The 26,269-nt window shown below is 36.3% G+C and overlaps 7 protein-coding genes across 11 annotated transcripts; 4 read left to right on the plus strand and 3 right to left on the minus strand.

Moving 5' to 3' along the window:
* Positions 1 to 682: 682 nt before the first annotated feature.
* LOC120002645 lies at positions 683 to 1,609 on the minus strand. Its single transcript, XM_038851405.1, has one exon. The coding sequence runs from the start codon at positions 1,607 to 1,609 to the stop codon at positions 683 to 685; it is 927 nt and encodes a 308-aa protein (XP_038707333.1).
* A 2,974-nt stretch (positions 1,610 to 4,583) lies between these two features.
* On the plus strand, positions 4,584 to 6,636 carry LOC120001706 (mediator of RNA polymerase II transcription subunit 32-like). The gene is made up of 2 exons (XM_038850134.1): positions 4,584 to 5,137; positions 6,242 to 6,636. Exon 1 carries the CDS (start codon positions 4,682 to 4,684, stop codon positions 5,135 to 5,137), a length of 456 nt encoding a protein of 151 aa, XP_038706062.1. The 5' UTR covers positions 4,584 to 4,681; the 3' UTR covers positions 6,242 to 6,636.
* A 1,743-nt stretch (positions 6,637 to 8,379) lies between these two features.
* On the plus strand, positions 8,380 to 12,009 carry LOC120001705 (dehydrodolichyl diphosphate synthase complex subunit NUS1-like). Of its 4 annotated transcripts, XM_038850132.1 has the most exons (8): positions 8,380 to 8,423; positions 8,569 to 8,620; positions 9,171 to 9,444; positions 9,563 to 9,624; positions 10,181 to 10,379; positions 10,483 to 10,579; positions 10,992 to 11,074; positions 11,843 to 12,009. In XM_038850132.1, exons 2-8 carry the CDS (start codon positions 8,573 to 8,575, stop codon positions 11,848 to 11,850), a joined length of 771 nt encoding a protein of 256 aa, XP_038706060.1. In that variant the 5' UTR covers positions 8,380 to 8,423; positions 8,569 to 8,572; the 3' UTR covers positions 11,851 to 12,009. The 4 variants fall into 4 exon arrangements, 3 of the variants coding, with proteins under 3 accessions (XP_038706060.1, XP_038706059.1, XP_038706061.1); XR_005469027.1 differs by lacking the exon at positions 8,380 to 8,423 and having other exon boundaries at positions 8,439 to 8,620; positions 10,181 to 10,375; XM_038850131.1 differs by lacking the exon at positions 8,380 to 8,423 and having other exon boundaries at positions 8,445 to 8,620.
* Positions 12,010 to 14,880: 2,871 nt separating this feature from the next.
* On the minus strand, positions 14,881 to 15,955 carry LOC120003134 (BURP domain protein USPL1-like). The gene is made up of 2 exons (XM_038852047.1): positions 15,808 to 15,955; positions 14,881 to 15,723 (listed from the first exon to the last, which is right to left on the minus strand). Exons 1-2 carry the CDS (start codon positions 15,862 to 15,864, stop codon positions 14,968 to 14,970), a joined length of 813 nt encoding a protein of 270 aa, XP_038707975.1. The 5' UTR covers positions 15,865 to 15,955; the 3' UTR covers positions 14,881 to 14,967.
* Positions 15,956 to 18,765: 2,810 nt separating this feature from the next.
* Positions 18,766 to 20,172, plus strand: LOC120002646. The gene is made up of 2 exons (XM_038851407.1): positions 18,766 to 18,810; positions 19,267 to 20,172. The coding sequence occupies exons 1-2, from the start codon at positions 18,766 to 18,768 to the stop codon at positions 20,170 to 20,172; spliced, it is 951 nt and encodes a 316-aa protein (XP_038707335.1).
* A 643-nt stretch (positions 20,173 to 20,815) lies between these two features.
* LOC120002888 (BURP domain protein USPL1-like) lies at positions 20,816 to 21,963 on the minus strand. Of its 2 annotated transcripts, none has more exons than XM_038851746.1 (2): positions 21,796 to 21,963; positions 20,816 to 21,711 (listed from the first exon to the last, which is right to left on the minus strand). In XM_038851746.1, the coding sequence occupies exons 1-2, from the start codon at positions 21,850 to 21,852 to the stop codon at positions 20,944 to 20,946; spliced, it is 825 nt and encodes a 274-aa protein (XP_038707674.1). In that variant the 5' UTR covers positions 21,853 to 21,963; the 3' UTR covers positions 20,816 to 20,943. The 2 variants fall into 2 exon arrangements, with proteins under 2 accessions (XP_038707674.1, XP_038707676.1); XM_038851748.1 differs by having other exon boundaries at positions 20,816 to 21,708; positions 21,796 to 21,962.
* Positions 21,964 to 24,098: 2,135 nt separating this feature from the next.
* Positions 24,099 to 25,650, plus strand: LOC120001832 (organ-specific protein S2-like). Its single transcript, XM_038850315.1, has 2 exons — positions 24,099 to 24,259; positions 24,524 to 25,650. Exons 1-2 carry the CDS (start codon positions 24,215 to 24,217, stop codon positions 25,364 to 25,366), a joined length of 888 nt encoding a protein of 295 aa, XP_038706243.1. The 5' UTR covers positions 24,099 to 24,214; the 3' UTR covers positions 25,367 to 25,650.
* Positions 25,651 to 26,269: the final 619 nt, after the last annotated feature.

Here is a 26,269-nt window from a genome sequence, read left to right on the forward strand (position 1 = left end):
GCAAGCACATTCCTCTCCCTAGATATACCTATTTATGGTACAAAATCATGGTCTCAATTCTCAAACACGAAACACCACTATCCATTATCTTCACTATTGCACAAAATACAAACACTTTTTTTAACATGGAACCCGGACTAAACCCCCAACCATATGAAAGAAAGATCCCGATAATGAATAGTGTCATTCGCACACACGTTGGACTTTGTTGGGCTGAACAACTGTCTCATAAACACCCGAGCCACATGAAAGACCATGATAACAAATGGTGACATCATGTAAGGACCCTTCTCGCAAATTGCAATAATAGAACATTCATGGGAATTCACGACTTCCCGCTTGCGCTCTCAACCCACTATTTGTTACAAAATACAAACACATTGATGAATTGATAGTGTAAACTCTAAAGTAAAGAGTTCAATTGCAAATTAATGACGGGCGGCGGCAGAATGATGCATTCCAACAGTAATGCATTTACTTGGTTTACACTTGCAATGCATGGCCCTTATTTTGGAAATCTCACAAATTACATGACAAAAGATGGTAAGTAGTATTAATTACCATAAAGAAATTGAAGTAATAAAACCAAAAGAACAGTGCTTAAATTCCATAACTTCTGAAAACCATGACTCATTGACAATATAACATCTGAAAATTCAAATCAAGAAGAACCGAATCAAACTCAGCGATTAAAGGGTCCAGTAGGAACAAGCTGTTTGCACAAAGTGAGATATGCTAGATAAAGGATACGATCCTTAGCCCCGGTTCTATGATTCCTTGTATGCTTACAGAAATACTTCAACTGATCAAGTGTGCAGCATCCAATAGTCTGTCCAAGCAGCAAAAACAACCAATTAATCTCCCTCTTCTTGCTAATCACTGGCTTCGCACTATTTTCTTGCTCACAGAACCTACAACTAGGCAGAACCGGATTCATCCAAACACTCGGAGCTCTCTCGTGCATTGTACTCTTCTTCTCCAGCAAAAATGTAGCTACCGCATCAAATCTCTCTCGTAAATCATACTCCATCTCGTACTGTTTCTCGCACCTCTTGCATTGAACCTCACCGGAAATTGTTAGTATCCGCTTTGATAACAAATACTCCAGATTGTGCACAGTCGCGCGCTGATTTGTGGACCACGGATACGGCGCGGGGATCGTGTCGCTCTTACCTTCGCCTGGTGCCTGCGTCGGGTTACGCCGAGTACGAGTACTCTGGCGCGGAGCAAGTGTGGGCACTGATTCGGTCACGAAAGGAGGGATGCTGCAGATTGGATGCGACGGGGACGGTTGGAGAGGGAGCTGAGGCTGTGGTTTGCGGAGCAAGTTTTGCATAATCGACGACATTGACGACTGCTGTACTGATGACTGTGACATCGGTGGTCGAGGCGGTGAAGGCAGCGACGTCGTCATCGACGGCTGCTGCGAATGTGAATTTCCAGGAGACGAAACCTTCCTGCCTCTCGACGGACGAAACGAGAGCGAGAGAGAAAGCAACTCGTTCTCTTCATCTTCTTCGAGATCACGAAACGCTGTGACTTCATCACTGGTATGCCTCCTCTTCCTGCTGATTTCATCTTCCCTGCCGTTCACGCCATTGTTGTTCATAGCGAGAGAGTAGATTAAAAGTTAGGGTTTTGGGAATCGAAAAGGAGTTCACGTAGTATTTGACAGAATGCTAGAGAGAGACAGAGAGAGTAGTGTTTGAATGAAATGCAAATTGAAGAAAGCGATAGGAATAACGAAACAGAATTTATATAGGGGTTGGGGTCGGATTAGATTTTTCTTTTCTTTCGAACTTCGAAAAGATGGACTGACTATTCGAATTCCATTTTAGTAGGATTCAGGTATTAGCGTCGACGTGGCAACATTTCATTGGCTCGTGCTTTTAAATTATTTTCTCTATCAATTAATAACGGTGAGATTAATTAAGTTAAAAAATTTGATCAATCCCTAAATTTTCTCACATGAAAAACAACAAAAGTAGGCTGAATTAGGCACAGTAAAAGAAAAACTACAAAGAGTGAGATATCTCGATTTTATCTCTATTTACCCTGCGAAATTTGTTCTCTCTTCCAACCGTGTCCAAAGTCAGGCAAGACTACTTTTGTTCATGCAAACAAAACCCTAATTTTCTTGGGTGACGTGAGTATATAATGAAACTAATAAATATTGCATTCTCCATGATTGTTTGTTTCGCGAATTTAGAAATGAAAATGGAAAGGATATGTTACCAAAAAACTACTATTTTTTGTCATTCTAATTTTTTGTCAATATTTGGGTCACACTATCATACTACTTGGTTCAAGTGAGTAGCCACAACATTATCGCTCCCAATGAAAATTGAACTTAAAATCTTCCGAGTCCATACGATTTGGTCCCGGAGAGATTAACTATTAACAAATTAAAAAATAAAAATTTTTAGAACTATTTATAGTGGGAACAAGAACATATTTATAGTCGTTAAATTACACAACAAACCTAAAACATAAATTTTTTATATCTATTTATTTTAGAAACAAACAAATATCTATATAATCATTAAATTACACATCACAAATTAAAATATAAATTTTTTAGATCATTAAATTACACACCACAAACTAAATAGGTTCTTGGTTCTAGTTGTGGGGGAGGAGAAAAAAAATTCGTGAGGGGAGGATAAGAAAATCGGTATCTCATAACGGACAATACTTTGATGCAAAAATATGCATCCAAACCTGCACATGCTTGCAAGCATCTCTTTTCTCTTCTCGGTGGATTGGGAATTCAAGCACCAAAAAGATTCACAAAGAAGCCTTTGTCGAACCAAGCACCCATACAACCAAGAGCTTCCAACTACTCCCATGATATTCCCCACAAGCAATTGAGACTTAAAATTATTACCAAGCACACCAGTCTCAAGTGTCAATGAAATTCGCACAACATAGTAAGGAATGTAAGATAAAATTAAAACATAAATTCTTAATCACACATCACAAATTGTAATATAAAATTGAATTACACATCACAAATTAAAACATTATGTCTATTTACTGCGGGAAGAAGCAAATATCTATTATGGTCAACCATACTGATGGATTTTTGCTAAAATAAATCATTAATGGATCAAAGCAATCAACATGAACTGAAAAAATATCAAGTCCATTTACCTGATCCATTGCAGATGGATTTTTTTGGCCATGATAGAAAGTTGATATCAAAATGGACATGGCCTACACATGATTCATGCTCACATTGAACTGATCCTGCTAGACATGCTTGCAAGCATCTCATTTCTCTTCTCGTTGGCTTGAGAATTAATCAAGCACCAAAAGATGTACAAAGAAGCCACCGTTGAATTAACGGGACATTTGGTTGGCATTTTGAGGGGGGAATGAGGCGAGTCGAGGGTGAGAATAACTCATTCCCTCGTTTGGTTGAGTTTGGGAGAGTGGAATCTCAAACTCATCCCATCATTATTCACTCTTTATGGAGATTAGACAAGCTCACTAAAATGGTAAGATTGACTAATCTTCACAAGGGAGAAAGAGTTTGATACTCAAAAGACTCTTATACCCCTTATTAACAAGTAATCACAACCGTTAAACTAATCTATTCTTATTTTTATGTACAAAAAATTGGGTAGTATAGAAATTGTATAATTAAAATTCTAACACTCATGGTCACTCTTCGTTTCATACTAAACATGGTAATGTTCACCTCACACTCACCTCATACTCACCTCACACTCACGCTCATTGGATTAGCAACCAAATGCCCTGTAAACACTCATGCCACCAAGAGCTTGAAACTGCTCCCCATGATCTTCTCCCACAAGCAATTGAGTGTCCGTTTGGTGCATAATTTTGCACCAACATAAATGTTAGCAGTGGTGCCCCAAACAACAATTTGGTGGCCCAAACTCCTAGACAATTTTAACAATCCAAAATGGTTAGTTTGTAATTGTGTAAAGATTCAACAATTTTGTGGAAAATTGTATGAGATTTCCATTTTTAACCTTGCTTTAAATGTTGAATTCCCTTTATAATACCATGCACGTAATTTGTCACAATAATTTTAACAGCATAAATTCCACCAACAATAGTACAACCAAACACTATTAGCATTTCATGCACCATATCTGTAACCATTGTTTACCAGTATTTAGGCTACCATAAGTAATGCTAGCATTAATGTTACTATCAAAATTGTCTACCAAACTAACCCGTAGTCTTAATACTATCACCAAGCACACCAGTCTCAAGTGTCAATGAAATTCACACAACATAATAAGGAATCAAACCAAACCGAAAAATAAACATTTCTTTACAAAAAATCGATTGAAAACTAAAAAAATCGACAAAACCGACCGTTTGTGATGTGTAATTAAATTTTATATGATGGGATGAGACTATATAGTCATTAAATGACACATCACAAATCACAAAGCACAAATCACAAATCACGTTCACTCAAAATTGGGGTTTGATGGGCCTTTTACGGGGCAGTTTGGAAAGGCTCTGTGGGCTCTGTTACTCTTGGGCCGGCCATTGATTTTTGTTGCCCCAGTCGCATTGCATTTACGGGGTGTGAGTTCACATCTAAAGTATGGCAGGGAAACACTGCGGACGAACTTCAGACCCAGTGAGCTGGGTCCTGTGTAAGCGAGTTCGCTGATTTGCTCTCGAGAAGGCTGAAATGGACACCATTGTAGATTCCTTGAACAACGCGTATCAAGAATTTGTGGCTGCAGCAGCTAATGTTCTCGAAATCAAAGAGATCTCCGGAGGCCAAAAGACGGTCGTCACAGACATTGCCCTCGAGAACTTCAAGCAGAAGTGGGAGCTGTTCAGGGTGGCCTGCGATCAGGCGGAGGAATTCGTGGAGTCTCTGAAGCAGAGAATAGGGTCCGAATGTCTGATTGACGAGGCCACTGGTGCCTCGGCTGGTGGAAAATCGGACCATGCTACTGCTAACACTGGTCTTGCTCCAATTTTCGCAGTCCGGTTGGAGCAGATGAGCAAGGCCGTGAGATCGCTGGTGATTGAGCTTCAGCAGGGGTCTGGAGCAGCCGCTTCTGGTGTCTCTGCCCAAAATAATCCTTCCCCTGCTGCACCATTTGACGCTAGGTTCTCAGAAGATACAGCTCAATAGGTAATTTTGGTTCCAACGAGATAATAATAATGATTGTTTTTATAATCTGTAAAACTTGTTTGCGCAATAATCTGAAACTTACAGAATTTTGTTTAAGAATTCCCTGCAAGTTGATGATTCGATTGAGATTCAGATATTTAACTCAGTGCAATAGTTTTGTTAAATCACAAATTCCGGCATTGCTTGTGGGTGGCCCAACTTGTAGAATACTTCACTAAAGTGGGCGCGGGGGGAGGGGGGCCGGGATTGAACCCGGAATGTTGATTTTGGTATAATGTTTAAATTCCAATTCTCTCAAAGCTTTAGCTAATGGGAGAGTTCATAGATGAATTTTAATAATTTGAACATGTTAGAACACACTGCAAGACTATGATGAGCCTATGCCCTTGTTGGCTAAATTGCACACAGTAATCAATATAAGAGCCACGGTGCTAAATACAAACCGGTCCAGGTGGGTGAGGCAGTGTGTTAGCTAGTTTGGTTTTGACATCTGCGCATCATTGATCATGTCTGCATACAAGTGATTTCTGCCACTGAATTTTTCAGGGAAAAGTTTATTTATCATTGTCTAGAATTCTGGATTTCCATCCTAGGATTCTATAGGTCTCAATATGCTACGGTTATTTTGAGGTTATAATATTTATCTAGACTATAATATGCTCATCTCACTGTCTGTCAATCCCCTTCCTGGACAGTTCTTTTCTTTATTGGACTTTTCACATAGTTAACACTCAACCGTAGAAATTCAATTTATGTCTGCACTTTGCACTCAGTGTGAAATTGTATAGTGCCTAGGTACCTTGTGATATAGCTCACGAAGAAATTTGTGGCTCAAAGTTCTAACATGTTGTCATACAAACCCCAAACAGTAAACGCAGCTACTTTTATTCAGCTAATTTTGATTGTTATGGTAAAAAAGATATGCTGCTTATTGGAGCAGTTTTGCATGTCAAATATCACTGTCTGCGTTCAACACCATTCCTTTTTTGTTGTGAGCGTTTGTGTTCATCTTTGCGGCTTCATTGATAAATTTCTCATTATTTGGAGTGGAACTGTTGAAATAAGTTTCACCGTGGCTCTTTGTTTTTGTTGTATGCCATGCAGGCTGCGTACATCCAAGAAAGAAAAGGAGGATGTGACACTGTTCAGGTTGATCCGGAAAGTTGCAGGATAATTGCTCTTGCTTCTGCCTCAGTTGCTGCTAAACTTTGTAGAATAGTGGCAAAGGATGCACCTTGGGATAATTATGGTAAAAATGAACTAAGATTTGTCGTCAGCTTCCTTCATGCATCTATCATCTCATCATTTTTTATTAGCGGTGTAAATCTGTCAATTTATGGTAGTTGAAACTAGCAATGTTTGCTCTTCATGAGATTTAGACGCTTCATCCAACCGGGGATGAAAGCTGGGCGCAACGTGGTTTTATTCTGAGGGAAGGTGCTTATGTACATACACTAGTTGCGAAAAATTATAGATTGCATGCCTTTGGATCTCTGTCTGTGTGTCTTTTCTTTCTTTTGTTCTCATCTCTTGGGATGGATTACTGCAACTAACGCTAAAAATGATAATTTGAGTACTCACTTTCCCATCTTCACAAGGTTGGGGAGACGGCATAATTTTCTGAAATAAAATCGTGAGAACAGTGTAAAAATGTCCTAGAGGTAACGTGATGTCTTGATCACATCGCAAAGGAAGAGCTCCAGATAAAGAACATTATTGTAATTTGATTTTCACTGAAAAACAAGTTTCTTTCTGTAAAGCTTAGAAAAATGTGTTCATTGTGCTGACAGTTCCATGTGCCAAACGCAGGGATTTGTGAAATTTAATGGGATTAGTACACTTTTAAATGAATGCTCCTGGTACCAATAATGCTGTCAATGACATTCCACCATGCATATTTAACATGTGATGGATTTGTTTGATGAAGCGGGCATATATATATCCTTGGACTGGACGGTACCACCTGCAAAACGGGACGATTTACCCTTTTGATGTGGGTCTCATGCCTTTTTGCATGAGTCTCACATCAAAACATACATTTTTTTATTTTTTTTATTTTTTGTTGTGGGTTTCATGCGTTTTTGCATGGGTCCCACGCCATTGCTTTTTTTTTTTAAAGTTTTTTTTTACTGTTTAGCCAATAACTATTTATTAAATATATTTATATATTTAAATATTGTATAATAAATAATATTTATATTGAAATGATATAAATAAAATTTTAAAAATACGAATTAACATATAATTTACACAACTTATTCACTAACAGCAGTTTACAGCTCTATCAAACAGCTCACAATTTATTTTAGAGCTTTAAACTCTAGCATTGAAAATCAATACAATCGTTCTCCCAAACACACACGATATAACAATCAAACCTATCAAGAACTTCACTGTGTTAAGAGAACTAAACAAACAATCATAACCATATTTTGCTTATCAAAAAAAAGTAACCATATTTTTAAGAGGAAAAGAGAAACCATCAGACCCCTCCACGTGGACTGCTTGCATATTTTTTGTAATCAGATTAAAGTTTGAGAAATGGGGGCTACAATTATTTTAGTTAGAATTGCCTGCAAGTCCCACCAAAGCAATATTAAATCATGTTTTTTTTTCCCACAAATGACATATTGGATATTACAAGTTACAATTTAGTATTTAAAATTTAGGGTTTAGGTTTTAAATAACCGTTTAGAATGGTAGTTGAGTGGTGAATCTCTCTTAGACCAAATTATCTTTGACCTTTGTGGCCACACGTTGAACTACAATACCTTGATTCTCGTCAGGCCATTTATGATTTTTTTAATTTACTATATTTTAACATTATTATCAGTATAAAATACTCAATAATATATTTTAAACATGATTATTTTTTAAAAAGTTTACTATATTCTAACTATAAAATACTCATGATTAGTTTGGGGTGTGCGGGTCATGGTTTATGGGAGTACAACTCCATTAAATGAAATTTTAAAATGTTTTAACTCTCAAAATACATGTTAAATTTTTAAAAATATTACCTATTCAGAATCAGTGCATATAACTCTTTTATAATAAGATCCATTGTCTATGATACAATAAATTTTAAATTATACTTTAAAAAATAATAGAATCTATATTAAAATAATAAATTTTAAACAATGTATAATGAGATTAAACAGTGAAAATAAAAATATAATATTAATTTAATGAATGAAATAAATGGGTTCCCAACTTTTTCGTACAGTTTGGTGCGGTATCACCACGCGACAACCAACCAGTACGAGTCCTTTGAGCGGAAAACCAGGTGATTACCCTCGTCACACTTTCCCCCTCCTGCTTTCCCTTAAATCGTTCTCTACTTTCCTAGTCCGACTGTTTGTCGTTTTTTGTATCATTTTTGACATAAGTCGAAGAGTTGAAAATTGAAATTGCTATTTTCTGATGAACAGAGTGATGGATTTTGAAACTGAACTGCAGAAGGTGTACTCCGTGCTTGCTCGGGTAATTACGTTAGCTGTTATCGCTTCTTTGGATGTATGGTGATTATGCAATCAAATAGGCATTCTACTCCGGCTACGTATTTTAGTATGCAATTTTGGTTACAAGTTCATCTAATTTTGAATGATAGTGCTTGCCGTTGAACTTGGGGTATTTTCTGTCCGATTCCTCTGCTCTCGCTAGATATTTTCCAGGGAAAGAAAACTGTTAGCTTCTTTTTTTATGTTTGGGTGAGCCATTTGTTCACTTATTTGATTGCATTACTGGAGTAATTGCAGTTGGACATTTTCCAAAGTTTTATTTGAAGGTTTTCATAATAGCAGCAGACCAGGTATCCTCAATCCGATGAACATGCTTGTGTAAAAAATTCATGTTCTCCCTTTTTATGTTGCATGTTGAGGCTATTTGAAAAATGTGAACATGAAATGGAGGAGTAAAAACACCTGAGAATGCACTATTCTTGGTAAGGATATGCAACCTCATCCAAAGTTGGATTTGAGGCTAAACATTACTTACATGATATTTATGTTATTTTTGGTTAATATTTTTGCAGATAGGCAATCTCGGGCTTCTTCGACTATTGTGGCATTGCCTACATTTTATTATTAGCTTGTGGTATTTTGGCTTGCATGTAGCTGATACACTTGAAAGCTATCTTATTTCTGCTGGAATATTTAAGAGTTACCAGACCCTCAATATACACAAGCTCCATTACCTGGCCATTGTAGTGGAAAGTGAGGATGCCTACCAAATTTCAAAAGTTGTACAGCTTTTGCAGTGGTTGGCAGATATTGGTGTTAGACGTGTGTGCCTCTATGATAGAGAAGGTCAGAATTCCTGGGGATGAAGCTAAATGCTTGATCCTTTTCTCCTATTAGTGTGCTGTAATATGTTCTTTGCTTCTCTAATTACTTAAGCAGTTTCTTTTTCTTTGACTTCTTTTAGGCATACTGAAGATATCAAGGGGATCTATATTGGACAAATTGAAAAATGTGAAATTATTTGAGGTATCTCATCTGGTTTTGTGGCAATATTTTTGTCTTATCAATTAGCCATTATTTGTGGAAAATTTTCAATCACACATAGAGGCATTATTTGGCTTATGGTAGCCAGTGTTGGTTCATTAAGAATTTCAAATTGTGTTGCAGGGGAAATTTATATTCTCTTTCTATATAATATTTTCTGAGCCTGTTTTTTGTGATTAGGATTCATTGTTGATGTATATGATCTTTGCTTGTACTAAACAACGTAATTAGGTGATAACTTGGTTAGATTTAAAGCGTATATCAAAGTAAGCCTTGGTACAATTAGATCTTATACGAAGAAATATATCTAGAATGACTTAGCTTTGGTGCCTATATTAAAACAAGTCTCGGTACATTTACCTGTTACTTGTGGTTACATAATCAATAAATTAAACGAATTAGTCATAGGTTTGTTTAGAAATTGTTCCCCATGGTGTTTTGTTGTACATTTCGACTGCTCAATGTAATTTTACTGTACCATTGCACACGTCATTGTTAATGCCAGAGTTCTCACCAGCGTATTATCTATTTTATGCAGGATGTTGATGAAAATGAATCGCAAATGGACCAGCAACTCATGACTATAGAATTTGTTTCGTTCTCTGATGGAAAGGAAGGGTTGGCCAAGGCAGCAAACTTACTTTTTAAAGAGTATTTGAAGTTGGGTGGACTCAACAGAGAACAAGAAGAGAAAATTTTAACTGACTCACACTTGACTGAGGCACTAATAGCTGTTGGTTCGTTTTCCTTGTGAATTTGCTTGATGTTCTGAAGTAACATGTTCTTTGAAATATTATTGTTTGACCACACTGTGTGCTAAATGTCATTTACTGTTGTCAGGTTTCAAGGGGCCAGACCCGGACCTTCTTCTTGTTTATGGACCTGCAAGATGCCACCTTGGTTTCCCTGCATGGAGAATTCGATATACTGAGTTTGTGTAAGTTTTCTTCATGCATGATCGCATTAGGTAGATATATCTTTATTTTTTTCAATCTGATTATGTTTGGGTGGTGACTTTGGGTTTGTCTTAAGCACTGTGAAAATGAAAAAACGGAGCAGTTAATCCATCTATACCGGTAGTCTGATTAATGAGGCCTTTCATCATGAACTGAAGCATTTCTCCAATGGATATAAGCTCCCTGCCTGTTTAGCTCTAAGCCTAACTTTTCACTCTGGATACCTCAAATAGTTTAGGATGTTATTTTGTGAAACTTTTCCTTTGGTCTTTGGTCAAATGTGCTTTGCATCAAATTATGAACAAGGAAGTTAGGTGAATTTTGTTGTTGTCAGAGTTTCTTCCCTATATTTTACATAAATTGATCCCTCAATTCTGGGCATTTCTGTTATAGGCATATGGGACCCTTGATGTCCATGAAGTATGGTTTACTCATAAAGGCCATTTATAAATTCACTAAGGTGCGGCAAAATTATGGTAAGTTGCTTTGTAATTCCATTTGTGATGACTATTTCTTTTGATCAAGATGAAATACACTAGTAAAGCACCAGGGAAAAAAAAGAGTTAAGAAAGAGTACAAGTTAATTAATGGTCTTATTATAAAATCGGTTCACAGTCATGTAAACTTGTGCGAAGATCCATTGAGGATTCGGGTTTTTCACAAACTACACTGGAGCTCAAATGTGAAACTTTTCAGCTTGTCCTATTGAAAAATCAATGTGACTCGCTGGAATACCAACAAATGATGTGAAATGCTCTTATTAGGTTAAATGACAAAGTAATTATTATTAACATGGTATTGGAGTGGGAGGTCTTGGATTCAAACTTTAGCTTCTGCAATAGAAACCTCCATTTGTTGTTGCCCAAGTGTGGGCCTTTATGTATTTGTGTTTGTTGCCCCCAAGTGAGGGTCTTGTGTGAGAATAGTCCTCATGTTGAGCCTCATTTATTGTGCACGTGTTGGGTCGTTAGATTGTCTAGCCCACACGTGAGGATGAGTATTAGAATATGTATAAATGATGTGAACCCAACAAGTTAACTAATTGGGTTGAATGACAAAATAAGTAATCTTAATAGTATTGTACTATTGTTACAAAGAAAAGATTGGTGTGAACGGCATTTTATTCTAATAATGCTCTTACATGCACGGTCTATGGCCGAGCAAGAAAAAAAAATGTTGTAAGTTTATCTTGAAAATTAGTGGTCTGATCTTGCTTTGCTGATTTTCCTAAAATTCACTCGCAGGTTTTTGAGCTATTACAATCATGGGCAGCCATATTCAGTTTAATGAAGAGGGGCACGTAATCTTCTTAACCTTGTAAGCTTTAAGACATAATAGACTGAGCCAGATGTAATAAATCCTTTTTCATAACAAATTTATTTTATCTGTATGGAAGAAAATCCCATGACTATTCCAGTTTCCTAAATGTCCATTCACTGCTTAAACCTTAAATTGACCCAGAGAAGAATATATATATATATATAAACAGAAACTCTCCTACGTGAATCAAAAGTGTGAATCAAGTTTGTGAACCTATTTTTCAATCATAGATGTGACGGGTCCCACAGAAAATTTGTGGTCCTCACTTTTGTTTTGTTTTATTACAACCATTGAATTTGAAGTTCACAAAGCTGGTTCACATAGGAGAATTTCTGTGTATATATATATATATTAACTTTGAAGTGTTAGCAAGACCAAAAAAATACTTCCTTTGCTGAGCTTGAGTATGAAAATTAGGGAATATGCTGGTACTGAAATCATCTACAACTCATCTAGAGCCTACATAAATCAGAAAGAGAGTGATAGTGTAGGTAATCATCAACCAACTAACACCACGAAATAGTGTAGGTAAAGAGTTTGATACCCAAGAACGATACCATACAAGTTTGTCATTTGAACATTCGATATGAGCTTAAACTCGGGTCGTCAGACCCGCTTGCGGAAAAATTTCGCACTTGACGACATAATAATTGCTCTATTTTACCAATTTGTGATGTCATAATTACTTGTTACATATGAGAGAGATTAATGGGGACAAAGCCTTGATATGGTTAAAAAAAAAGCTAAAAAAACACGATTTAGAAATCTGAATCCTGCTAAACATGCTAAGAACATAATTGAAGGATCAATATGTAAAGGCTAGATTCTATTTTTGTTAGGTGAGTAAAATATTGAAATTACAACATTGTCCTTGTATTTGCCTATAAAATTGTCACAATGGGAGGGTGAAGAACTCTACCAAACAAACCAGCAAAAAAGGCTTGTTGAAGCAAAGACATGAAGCCCATCTTTCTCTTCTTCCTGATTTTCTCTCTTGTCTTGGTAAGCATTTCATTCTCCTCTCATCACATCTGATTGTTCTTTAACTTAAGCCACATCTGATACAATTAATTTGATAATTTTGTCCTAAAATGTGTTCGTATAAGTTTTGTATTTGTCTTGATTAGTACTGTGGATGCGATGTTTTGCATCAGGTATTGTCCGTTCTAGGGTACTTTACGTGGGGGAGGCGGGGTTTTTTTTCGTGGAATAAATCCGTGAGAGGAGAGTAGGGATGTCCGTAGAGGTACTCTAGAGCGGACAATACTTTGGATGCAAAATATCGCATCGACAAGTACACTGATAACTGATGCTCTCGTTTAATGTGTCATAGTTTGCGAAACCGAGTCATGGAAGAAAGGAGCCAGCGGACTATTGGAAGATCATAATGAAGGGCCAATCCATGCCAGAAGCAATTAAAAATCTCATTCCCCAAAATCATCTTTCAGACAAAACAATCAAGTTTGCTAGAGATTTTGATGTTGGGGCCAATGCTATAATATATCACAGTCGCGACCACAACATAGCAGAGAAGCAGGAAGCAGAAAGCAGACAAGGCATAATAATACCATAAAGCAAGAAGGATCCAGCATGAAATAGAATGATCATGTCTGTTGCTGGTTTTTGGTTTTCTGTTGCTGTTATGGATAGCCCAATTCATGTTTGATGAACAGATAATCAGTTTATTTTTCTCATAATTGTATTTGTTGCTTAAAAGTCTTTTGGAAATATTAGCAGATTATAATCAGCATCAACTAAGAAATGATAGAAATTAGAAAGAATCTTTGGTTGGCTTTGGATGAATACATTCCTAACCAGGGTTAAAAAATTTCTATTTCACAGACATGTACACACACACATATCTATATATGTAAAACAATAAATAAGAACTATTACAAATAGGCTCCAGATATGCATGAACGTGATTTGAAAAAAGTTTGGACTGAATATGTGACAACTACACATTTTCCTCCTTTTATATGGTAAGTTGGTACCAGTCATATCACATTTATTGTTACAGCATGAATTGGAAGGCTACCCAATCTCCATGTGATTAAACGTACGGACTCAGAAAGTCCCGAGTTCGATTCCCACTAAGAGCAGACTAGAAGTACCATTGTGGCCTTTGCGCTAGACTTATCCCGATGAGCTTTGAACTTTACTTAGTTTCAAACAAAAGTACCCGGATTTTTCACGTCACATAGTTTGCCTATATATTGGAAGACGCACCATTGTATTTCCCTCTCCTCTCAAACGGCATCGTTCGCTGATACAATACTACCACGAACAATTGCATGAGTGATGAGACTGATGCATCATCTGTTTCTTTGCCCTTGTTTGTGGCTCAGAGAACGGGAAGGGGTATTGGGTATGGGCCTTGTTGGGCCAATATTTTCTTAGCGGTCTAGCCCAAAATGTTTCCACGTCATACTTAATACATTTTGGGGTTATGGGCCTTACTTTTTATGAGTTTAAGGTGTAGACCAGAGTAAAGTACCCGGCCCGTGGATGGAGGCTATGGTAGAAGAGGTAGAGTCATTGCACAAGAACAAGACTCCGCGACCAGCCCGACTTGATGCTTATCGTGCTGGCCCGATAACGATTTTATAATCGGACCCAAAATTTGTTTATCTGTCTAGGCCTCAGGTATCTTTTTTTTTTTTTTTATTGTTTTTAGAGTTATTGGGTCACCCGATAACTCATTTAAAAATATTAAAATCAAAAATCGCCCGACCCGACCTACACTTCGAAACATTGTGGGCGGGCCTAAGGGTTACCGGGTAACTCGGTTTATGAATTTTCACCCTAAAGAGTAGTGGATGTGGATTTTTAGGCGGAAGCTTATAAAGTTCCAAGCACAACTCCAGATTGCCTAAGCTGTTTTGTATGCTGCAACAAATGAAACTGATATCCTATCAATCACAATCTAAACAAACATCCACTATTACACACAATGGAGCTGCTGAATTACATTTATAGAACCTTTATTTTTGCACTATGCCAGGCAAAATACTACATATATAGGACTTTCAATAGTTCCAATACAAAGTTAAGCATCGCTAATCAGGTTGGGTTGAGGAATCCAAACCATATTTTCTTCAGGAAAGAAATGGCACACAGGAGAGCTCCCAGGTTCAATCCCAAGCAAGCGAAGCGAAGCGCTATTACGACTCCATTGTGAGGTATCCATATGACAGACTGCCACAGCTTCCACTCTATCTCCATTATCACCTACCAACAAGACCTTGAACACCTTGTTCTCACTCTCCTGGCTATGACAGTACAAAACTGCATAAGGATAAGGCATAGTGTGACAAGCTACCATCTTTGGTGCTGCAACCTCTTCAGGCATCTCTACAATTGTATAATTCTGGAGAGTTATGCTTGACTTTGTCAAGTGTTTAGTCCTTAGTACTTGAAAATGAGAGTCCAATCCAAAGGTTTTTTGCACAAATTTGGTCATCGATTCTAAAGAATTCGTGCAAATTTTGGTCTCTCCATCGATGGGTTTGATTGCACACTGTCTAAGTGTATCTGCAATAGCTTGAGCTTGTGGAGTTCCTTGAGAGGCAGAGAAGAAGTGAAGAAGGTAGTGAAGTTTGTCATATGAGAATGGAATGGAATCAGCTTCTTCTTTAGGGAGAAACTGAGGAGAGCTGGAAGGGTCTTTCTTGGGGAAATAGATTGGCATCTTGTGTCCTAGTTTCAGATTATTCAATGTGAAGAACACCATCAATTGAGGGTCCATGTGATCCATGTGTGATGATGAGTTTGCCTTCACAGTAGCTCTAATTCCATGACCAAACTGCTACAAGCTCACTAGTAGTTATAAGTATGAAGAATCACTATATAAGAAGAAAAATAAGGTCAAGTGGGGTTTGGAGATTACCATGATCACAAGAGAAAGAAACATGAAGAAGGTGCAAGCTTCAGTTTTGGTGCCCATATTGCTTCCCTCTGGTACTTAGATTCTTTGAACAATCCTTCTAATATGCTCTGCAAGAAAGTAAGAAGAGAGTTTTCATGCACACACAATAGTTTGAACAAAAACTATGTCATATAGCTCATACATACAACTAATGTCGTTTTTGGTTTTATGTGATATGTCAATATATCAATGGCGGACCTAGGAATTGAGATCATTGGGGGCACAAAAGTTGTGCAAGGGTTCTTTATGTAATGAATTTACTAATATGGATGCAGACTAAGAGAGATGGAGAGTCGGAGAGAGAATGAGAAATTGTGGGACAGGGGCTGTCGGCTTGTTGCGTCGTGTGTGACGTGCTTATTAATAGAGGCGGAAGGGCTCTGTTCAAAAAATGAGAGATTGAGGGGCTCGGATGGTTGGGCTAGATAGGGTAAACGACACACAATAGAGTTGGGTTAGGGCCTAGGACTTAGGAGGGTTAGGTCAAAATTATTTGCGGATTGGGGACCTTTTTTTTGGCTGGGGGCCTATGCATCAAGTCGTCAAGAATACATATTACATCTAGTTGAAAATTTTGTGTTTCACTGGGGGCCCGTGCCCCCCAGTGCACTAAGCGTACATCCCCCTCTGTACAATGGTGGACCTATGAATTGAGATTATTGGGAGCACAAAACCGCTGAAATTTTTTTGGGGTTCTTTTTTTTGGTCGTCGACTTATCGCATCATGTGTGTCGTGCTGATTAATAGAGACGAAAGGACTCTGTTTAAAGAGTGAGAGATTGAAGAGCTTATACAACTGAGCTAGACATGGTAAAAGACACGCAATGGAATTGGGTTAGGGCCTATCTTTTGATTGGGTACCTATGCATCAAGTTGTCAAAAATACATATTACACTTGGTCGAAATTTTTGTGGTTCATTGGAGGCCGTGCCCCCACAGCATTAGGCGTACGTGCGCCTCTGTTTTTACATCCTAAAAAATCAATACTATAATTCATGTTGGGTTTGTTTGTTTGTTTTTTTTTTTTCCAATTATTACAAAGGAATATTGTTGGTTTGAGGCCAACTTAACGTACCAATACTATAATTCATGTTGGTTTTGTTTTTTTTTTTTTTTGTTTTTCCAATTATTATGAGAGGCATCTTTTTGGTTTGACATCCTAACAAACAAATACTATAATTCATCTTTGAGTTTTTTTTTTTTTTTTGAAACAAACCAATACTATATATAATTCATGTTGTTTTTTTTTTTTTGTTTTTTTCCAATTATCATGAGAGGCATCTTGTTGGTTTGACATCCTAACAAACCAATACTTTGAGTTTTTTTTTTTTTTTTTCCAATTATTATGAGAGGCATCCATTTGGTTTGACATCCTAACCAACCAATACTATAATTCATGTTGAGTTTTTTTTGATCCAATTATTTTTAAAGGAATATTTTTGGTTTGACAGTCAGCTTAACAAATCAATACAATAATTCGGGCTTTTTTTTTTTCTCTTCTTTCCAATTATTATGAAATGCTTATTTTTAGTTTGACAGCCTAACAAACCAATACTATAATACAAATTGGTTTTATTTTTTTTACACAAGGACATTTTGATAAGTTTGTAGGTTTTTTCCCTTTTTCTAAAATTTTTTTAGGTTGTCCTTGTTAGCATATAATTTTTAATTTTTTTTTTTGTCTTTGTGTGAAATTTACCCCCCAAAAAAAACCAAAACCAAAACCAAAACCAACATGAATTATAGTGTTGGTTTGTTAGGCTGTCAAACCAAAAATATGCATTTCATAGTAATTGGAAGAAAAAAAAACAAAAAACAAAACCAACATGAATTATAGTATTGGTAAGCTGTTGTCAAACCAAAATATAATTAGAACAATAACCAAACCCAACATGAATCAACAGTACTGTTAGTGTGTGTGTGTATATATATATATATGTATGTATGTATGTATGATCTTAAATGCCTTAATCCAATAAGTTAACTTATTGGGTTGAATGACAAAATAACTAATTTTAACATGGTATCGGAACGGAGGTCTTGGGTTCAAACATTTAACTTTGTAATTTAATTCCTCATTTGTTGTTCTCCCAAGTGAGGATCTTGTGTGGGAATAGTCCTAGTGTTGAGCCTTGTTTGTTAGACCGTCAAATTTTCTGACTCATATGTGAGGGGAGTGTTAGATATATGTAAATGATGTTAAATCCTCAAACCAATAATTTAACTTATTGGGTTAAATGACAAAATAATTAATCTTTCACAAACATAATGGGTGATTACAGTGTTGCTACCGGAAGAAAATTCTTCAATTATGGATTAATAGATCAAAATATCACATCAATGCTGGCCTTGAATTGATATCATTTTCATTTGTTAGTCATAAATTAATAGTACAACTGAGTCATGCATGACACATTGAATATGAATCTTCAACAGAAGGATCTACTAGGGAATAATATTCTTAGCTAGTTCAATGTAGCTAGAAACAACAAGATGATGAAACACACACACACACACACACACATATATAAGTATATATTGCATTTGTTAGTCATAAATAGTACTACTGAGTCATGTATGACACATTGAATATGAATCTTCAACAGAAGGATCTACTTGGGAATAATATTCTTAGCTAGTTCAATGTAGCTAAAAACAACAAGATGATGAAACACACACACAAATATATATATACACCTGATGTACTTGTTCTTATCAATAAAATTTCAAGTTGCAAAAAAATAAGAAGAAAAAGAAAAAACAACATGAATTAGAGTATTGTTTGTTAAGTAATCAAACAAAAAATTCCTAATTATTCCATCTAGTCGTGTTTTCTTTGTCTATATACATGTATATAAATAAGGGCGGTAGATCACTTCTGTAAGCATATCACAATTGCAGTGTTGTTCGATCGGAAAAATGGACTCTTTGTTTGTAGTCATCACTCTCTCCTTACTTCTTTTGGTAAGCCCTTCTTCTGTGTGCAAATAAAGAGTCTTCTTACTTTTCTTATTTAACGTTAAATTCAACGAGGACATGACCATATTGGATCCCGTCCGACATGAAAATATTTTTAGTAAGTGAGCCCCCGTTCCACATGCACCAGAAATTACAGGGTCCTTTGGCCCATGGGTAACTCCAAAGAAATTTATTGAACGTGAGAGTTAAACCTAAGATCTCTTACCTTCTACAAAAGTTAATCTTATCAACTTGCCACCCAACCAACTCTCTTGAAGTAAAGAGTCTTCTTACTTACCTTAACTTTCCATATATCACTTGAAGATCAGTTTATCATAAACATAAACATAAACATTATGTTGCAAATTTACTGTTTGTTTTTACTGCAAACACATTTTAGGTTTCTATACGTACACTAAACTTTTTAATGACAAATCTGCATGTTTTTTTTATTTTGTACAGTTTGCTAACAATGTCAATGCAAGAAAAGATTTGAGGGAACACAGCAGAGGTGTGATTAATGATCAGCCTATGCCAGAAGCAATCCAAGGCCTTATTCTCGGCTGCAATACGGCCTCGTCGTCGATCTCCGATTCAAAAACCAACTGTGATACAAATGGAGATCTTGAAAGCAAGAAGAAGAAATTATTTGTCATGGACATTGAACCAGGAAATTATGCGATATCTTACCGTGATGATGCAAATCTTAAGGAAGAAGATAAATCATTGCGAAAAGACATTAACGCCAATGAAGATCTTGAAAGCAAGAAGAAGAAATTATTTGTCATGGACATTGAACCAGGAAATTATGCAATATCTTACCGCGATGATGCAAATCCTAAGGAAGAAGATAAATCATTGGGCAAGAACATTGATACAAATGAAGATCTTGAAAGCAAGAATAAGAAATTATTTGTCATGGACATTGAACCAAGAAATTATGCAATATCTTACCGCGATGATGCAAATCCTAAGGAAGAAGATAAATCACTGGGCAAGAACATTGATGCAAATGAAGATCTTGAAAGCAAGAAGAAGAAATTATTTGTCATGGACATTGAACCAAGAAATTGTGCAATATCTTACCGCGATGATACAAATCCTAAGGAAGAAGATAAATCACTGGGCAAGAATATTGATGCAAATGAAGATCTTGAAAGCAAGAAGAAAAAATTATTTGTCATGGACATTGAACCAGGAAATTATGCAATATCTTATAGCGATGATGCAAATCTTAAGGAAGAAGATAAATCACTGGGCAAGGACATTAATGCAAATGAAGATCTTGAAAGCAAGAAGAAAAAAGTATTTGTCATGGACATTGAACCAGGAAATTATGCAATATCTTACCGTGATGATGCAAATTAAGTGATGCAGCACGAGTGGCTCAGTCCTTCTTGTACCACTTTGATGGGTGTAAGGCGTGCCGTTGAAGACTTTGCTTGGATATCAAGTTGTTTTAGTTTCATGCTCTGGTTCTAATCTAGTTACCTATTTCGTTTCTTATCTTGCATGGATTTCTATTAGGGTTTGAAGTTGGTTTGCAAGGCAACTATATAAGAGTGCCTCAAAAAAAAATGCATGGATATAAATTCTGTTGCCATGGCTTCCTGCTTGGTTTATGGTGTTAATTTACTGGTAGTGTCTCAGTAAAACCTTTGTTGTTTGTGTCTATAATCTAAATAAAAATGCTTATCAAGCTTTCTTTCTTCTTTTAAGTTGTTGACGAAAATTAAAGTGCATTTTAAATGTTGTTCATATATACACCTCATCAATTGAGATCATTGGAATCCCAATTACTCGGATCGTCTAGTACTGCTGAGACAACATTACCTTTAAAATCATATCGTAGGTTCATTTTATATGGCCTGAAATTTTCATTATTTCATATTGTTTGGCTGTTTGCCCAAGTATAAAAAGAGTGGTGTGTGGTCCACATTGCCTGAGCTGTTTTGCATGCTGCCCTTGTGCCATTGTGTCATTCTTCAACAAATGAAACTGATCTCCTATCAATCACAATCTAAACAATGACATCCACTATTACACACAATGGAGCTGATCAAGTACACACATGTATTATTTTCACCATGCCAAGCAAAGCACTACATATATAGGACTTTCAATAGTTACAATACAAAGTTAAGCATCACTAATCAAGGTGGGTTCAGGAACCCAAACCAGATTATCTTCAGGAAAGAAATGGCACACATGAGAGCTCCCAGGTTCAATCCCAAGCACGCGAAACGACGCGTGTTTACGACTCCAATGAGAGGTATCCATATGGCAGACTGCCACAGCTTCCACTCTATCTCCATTATCACCAACCAACAAAACCTTGAACACCTTGTTCTCACTCTCCTGGCTATGGCAGTAAAACACTGCATAAGGATAAGGGATAGTGTGACAAGCTACAATCTTTGGTGCTGCAACCTCTTCAGGCATCTCTACAACAGTATAATTCTGGAGAGTTATGCCTGACTTTGTGAAGTGTTTAGTGCTTAGTACTTGAAAATGAGAGTCTAATCCAAAGGTGTTTTGCACAAACTCGATCATCGATTCTAAAGAATTCGCGCAAAATTTGATCTCTCCTTCGATGGGTTTGATTGCACACTGTCTAAGTGTATCTGCAATTGCTTGAGCTTGTGGAGTTCCTTGAGTGGCAGAGAAGAAGTGAAGAAGGTATTGAAGCTTGTCATATGAGAATGGAATGGAATCAGCTTCTTCTTTAGGGAGAAACTGAGGAGAGCTGGAAGGGTCTTTCTTGGGGAAATAGATTGGCATCTTGTGTCCTAGTTTCAGATTATTCATGGTGAAGAACACCATCAATTGAGGGTCCATATGATCCATGTGTGATGATGAGTATGCCTTCACAGTATCCTCTGCAGCTCCAATTCCAGGACCAAACTGCTACAAGTTGGTCACCAGTAGTTATAAGTATGAAGAATCACCATATAAGAAGAAAAATAAGGTCAAGTGGGGTTTGGAGATTACCATGATGACAAGAAAAAGAAGCATGAACATGGTGCAAGATTCAATTTTGGTGTCCATATTTCTTCCCTGACCTGGTACTTAGATTCTTTGAACACTCCTAATATTCTCTCCGAGAAAGTAAGAACAGAGTTTTCAAGCACATATTGTATCACAAAAGGAAATAACATAATGGGTGATTACAGTCTTGCTATTATTATAGATGACCACAACTTTTAAGGATATTTTGGTCATTATTCGTAAACCCTAAATTCACTATAAAATATAAATATTATTATGGTGAAAATCTTAGAAGTTAACTGAACGAATCATTGTGTTAAGATAAAATTCGTGTGGGGAGAGTTTATCAATAAAATCTATTGTCGTCATCCGTGGACGTAGACAAGATTGACCGAATCACGTAATTCGTTTGTCTCTTGTACATAATTGATCTTGATTTATTTTTTCGATTTTTATATTTTTTGCATTGATCGTGAACAACTTGGATTATTTCTGCACAACAGGGCTACTATACTCGAAGACAAGAATTCTTTAATTATGACATTATTAGGTCAAACATCACATCCATGTTGGTTAGCTTTGATATGGTATTATTTGCTTGTGCTAGTCATAATTCACATGTTTTTGCCTGAAATAGTACTACTGATATTTTCATACAATAATGAATAAGTTATGTCCTTGAAAACAAGACTAAAAATATGTATTATTTGCATATATAATTGGGAGCCACCAAGATCTTCATGATCTAATCCTGATCAGAAGATATCATATTTTATTCTCTTGATAGTTTGTTTTCTTGCATATCATCAATAAGTGTGTGACATTATTTGTTTCTTTGAAATCAGGGGATTCAAGAGTTGTTTATTCTTCTTTGTGCTGTCAAATTATGTCAATATAAATAAGAAAAATGACACAAATAATTGACTGATCCCAACAGTTAATATCCCGAAAGCAAAATCTACAAATCATGTGTTTTGGGTTCTTTGTAATATGTTGTAGTTCCTTTATCATCGTGCTATCAAATTAAGTCAATATAAATAAGAACAAAAATGATAAAGATCTCAATAGTTGATATTCCAGTTATCTCAACTGTTGAGTTAAACATACAAGATCCACGTGAATTCGAGGGCTCCATATGTCCCGCATGACGCACATGAAATCATGTGCATATAATTCAACAGCTAGGATCATTGAGATACCAATTGTTGATGGAGATCGCTATCATTGCTGAAATAAGAAAGATATGAACATATGCATACGCACAGTTGATACGTATATGAGTAGATTGATAATGTGAAGAAAAAAAAAGTATAGAATGGTTTGAATTTTCCTTATAACCAATCATGTTCCTCTTTGTGGGTTTAACAATCCAAATATTGTTTTACGAGAATCTATGGAAATCCACTATTTTCTAAAAACAAATGACCAATTAATTAAATGACAAATGAATGTTGTGCTAGCTAGACATCTCTTATCAAATGAACTTCATTGCTGGTCGGTCGTACATTCATAATTATTGGGGCAAATTTTATTGCTGGTCGGTCGTACATTCATTGCTGGTCTGCCATCTAACACTCAAATGTTCCAACTTAAGTATTCAAAATTGAAAAATTGATCTAATACACACACTCGGGTAGATTTTTGACTATCCGAGGATTTAAACCGTTAATATGACATAAAAGTCAATATAAAGACTCTATCTGAATAGTGAGAAATCTGTCCATGTACGCATATTGAAATAGTTTTCAGTTTTGGGTTCTCAAATTGAAACGTATGAACATTCGATGACTGAGTTGAAAACTGACAATTTTTTAACGACCAAAAATCTCATTAGCCTGTATCGACCTTTTTGCATATATGCCTGATGTACTTGTCCTTATCAATAAAATTATCGCATTGCAATAAAAAAAAGAAGAAAAAAAAACATGAATTATAGTATTGGTTTGTTAAAGCTGTCAAACCAAAATATGTCTTTCATAATAGTTGGAATAAAAAATTTACACTCAAATTTATTGTTATGAATCACTATACTCTTATGAGGATATATGCATATCCATAATGTGCTGCTAGAAATTAAGACAAAACTATGGTGTAAAATGACTTGGTTTTCATGACCAATTAATATTAAACCATCTACATCCTAAATCTTTTTACAATATCCATCACAGAGTCCCATTTTGAAATATTTTGTGTGGTTTTCCTTGATTGATTGATTGATGAATGACATGAATCATGAGGATCTTATTGGGACCTCCTAAAGAATATTTAAGTAATTCAATCAAAGTTGAGGGTATCAAGTTGTAAATTTCCTAATTATTTCGTTCAGTCTTGTTGTCTATAATCTATATAGATCTATATAAATAAAGGGTGGTGGATAACTTCTGTAAACATATCACAATTGCAGTATTGTTTGATCAGGAAAATGGAGTCCTTGTTTGCAGTCATCACTCTCTCCTTACTTCTCTTGGTAAGCCCTTCTTCTGTGTGCAAATAAAGTGTCTTCTTACTTTTATTTTTTACGAGAAATTCATCGATGACACAGCCACATTGAACCTTGTCCTACATGATAAACCTTGGGTACATGAGTCCCTTCGTCCCACACGCATCAGGCAATTACACGGCCTTTGATCGGCCCATGGGATAGCTACATTTTAAATTTCTATACACGAGAGGTTTTGATGATATATATGTATGGGAAGTTGATGACACATCTGTTTGTTATTTTATACAGTTTGCTAACAATGTCAATGGAAGAAAAGATTTGGGGGAATACTGGAGAGGTGTGATGAATGATCAGCCCATGCCAGAAGCAATCCAAGGCCTTACTCACAGTAGCGGTACAGTCTCCTCGTCCGTCTCTGATTCAAAAACAGACTGTCATACAAATGAAGATCTTGGAAGCAAGAAGAACAAATTATTTGTCAAGGACTTTGAATCAGGAAATAATGCAACATCTTACCATGGTGATGGAAAACTCAAGGAAGAAGATAAATCATTTGACAAGGACATTGAGCCCAGGCCCAATCTCTCGGCATACGGTGATGATAAAAGTCTCAAGGAAGGGAAATCATATGAGAAGGATATTGAGCCTAGGCCCAATGTCTCCGCCTATGGGGATGATGCAAATCTCAAGGAGAAAGATGAATCATTCGACAAGGACATTGAGCCCAGACCCAATGTCTCGGCCTATGGTGATGATGAAAGTCTCAAGGAAGGGAAATCATTTGAGAAGGATATTGAGCCTAGACCCAACATCTCGGCCTATGGTGATGATGAAAGTCTCAAAGAAAGGAAATCATTTGAGAAGGATATTGAGCCCAGGCCCAATGTCTCTGCATACGGTGATGATGAAAGTCTCAAGGAAGGAAAATCATTTGAGAATGACATTGAGCCCAGACCCAATATCTCGGCATACGGTGATGATGAAAGTCTCAAGAAAGGGAAATCATTCGAGAAGGAAATTGAGCCTCGGCCCAATGTCTCGGCCTATGGTGATGATGAGAGTCTCAAGCAAGGAAAATCTTTTGTCAAAAATCTGGAACCCAGGCCCAATATTATTGTTTCCAGTGCCTAAGAAAGTTGAAGCCACTCAGGTAGTTGGCCATGCCTGCCTGCTTAGTTTATGGTGTTTACTAGTACTGTCTAAGTGAAGCCTTTGTGGTTTGTGTCTATAATCTAAATAAAAATGTTTATGAAGTTTAGTTTTTTTTGTTAAGGAAGTGGCAGTGTGTCTAAGTGAAGCCTTTGTGGTTTGTGTCTATAATCTAAATAAAAATGCTTATGAAGTTTAGTTTTATGGTTAAGGAAGTGGCAGTGTGGTTTTCATGTGTGTAATAAAATGGTTGCTGTGTTGATCCATCGCTTCTCATTGGAATCGAACTTTTGATACAAATATGTCTAATTCAATCGATTGCCAACTGAGCCACCTCTCGTTGGTTTCATCCATTACCTTTTTGTTTAAACATCTTCTTTGAATTCTTACAATTTTTATCTCCATTAATATAGACTATATTTATATAAATGTATTATTTGCTTTAAAATCTCAAAGGAATTCAATCAAGTCTCTCTGGAATGCAAAATCTATGAAGTGAAATCTTAAATATACCCAAAACTCCTAATCAATAAACATTCACATCATATATACCTATATTTACGTCAAGTCACTAAAACTAGTGGTGGTTCTTATTGTAAAAAACTACTGGGGTGATAGCCTAGTGGTAAATTTTTCTGAGATCAAATTGTTAGACTCGGAAGATCTTGGATTCAATTTCAACTGGGTGAAATACTCTTACAACCACGCACTGAGTTTTAACCTAACTTACACTGTCATCTGATAGTTATATAATATTAACTAGTTGTATGCCCACACAGGAAAACTCAAATATATTGGAATGTAATTTTCATGAATTGAAATAAACATATTCTTTGCAAAGTACATATGCATCTCTCAATATCCATAATCTAGAATTAAATGAAT

The sequence above is a fragment of the Tripterygium wilfordii genome, chromosome 7 (genome assembly GCF_013401445.1).
Source record: "Tripterygium wilfordii isolate XIE 37 chromosome 7, ASM1340144v1, whole genome shotgun sequence".
Lineage (NCBI taxonomy): Eukaryota > Viridiplantae > Streptophyta > Magnoliopsida > Celastrales > Celastraceae > Tripterygium > Tripterygium wilfordii.

Excerpts from the sequence above, each read along its gene's own strand:
- LOC120003134 (XM_038852047.1), bottom strand. The coding sequence starts at position 15,864 with ATGGGCACCAAAACTGAAGCTTGCACCTTCTTCATGTTTCTTTCTCTT. Across the intron at positions 15,724-15,807 it reads TTCTTTCTCTTGTGATCATG|TTTGGTCATGGAATTAGAGC; the intron begins GTAATCTCCAAA and ends AGCTTGTAGCAG.
- LOC120002645 (XM_038851405.1), bottom strand. The coding sequence starts at position 1,609 with ATGAACAACAATGGCGTGAACGGCAGGGAAGATGAAATCAGCAGGAAG.
- LOC120001832 (XM_038850315.1), top strand. The coding sequence starts at position 24,215 with ATGGAGTCCTTGTTTGCAGTCATCACTCTCTCCTTACTTCTCTTG. Across the intron at positions 24,260-24,523 it reads CTCTCTCCTTACTTCTCTTG|TTTGCTAACAATGTCAATGG; the intron begins GTAAGCCCTTCT and ends TATTTTATACAG.
- LOC120001706 (XM_038850134.1), top strand. The coding sequence starts at position 4,682 with ATGGACACCATTGTAGATTCCTTGAACAACGCGTATCAAGAATTTGTG.
- LOC120002646 (XM_038851407.1), top strand. The coding sequence starts at position 18,766 with ATGGACTCTTTGTTTGTAGTCATCACTCTCTCCTTACTTCTTTTG. Across the intron at positions 18,811-19,266 it reads CTCTCTCCTTACTTCTTTTG|TTTGCTAACAATGTCAATGC; the intron begins GTAAGCCCTTCT and ends TATTTTGTACAG.
- LOC120001705 (XM_038850131.1), top strand. The coding sequence starts at position 8,561 with ATGAACAGAGTGATGGATTTTGAAACTGAACTGCAGAAGGTGTACTCC. Across the intron at positions 8,621-9,170 it reads TGTACTCCGTGCTTGCTCGG|ATAGGCAATCTCGGGCTTCT; the intron begins GTAATTACGTTA and ends ATATTTTTGCAG. Across the intron at positions 9,625-10,180 it reads AAAATGTGAAATTATTTGAG|GATGTTGATGAAAATGAATC; the intron begins GTATCTCATCTG and ends TATTTTATGCAG.
- LOC120002888 (XM_038851746.1), bottom strand. The coding sequence starts at position 21,852 with ATGGACACCAAAATTGAATCTTGCACCATGTTCATGCTTCTTTTTCTT. Across the intron at positions 21,712-21,795 it reads TTCTTTTTCTTGTCATCATG|CAGTTTGGTCCTGGAATTGG; the intron begins GTAATCTCCAAA and ends ACCAACTTGTAG.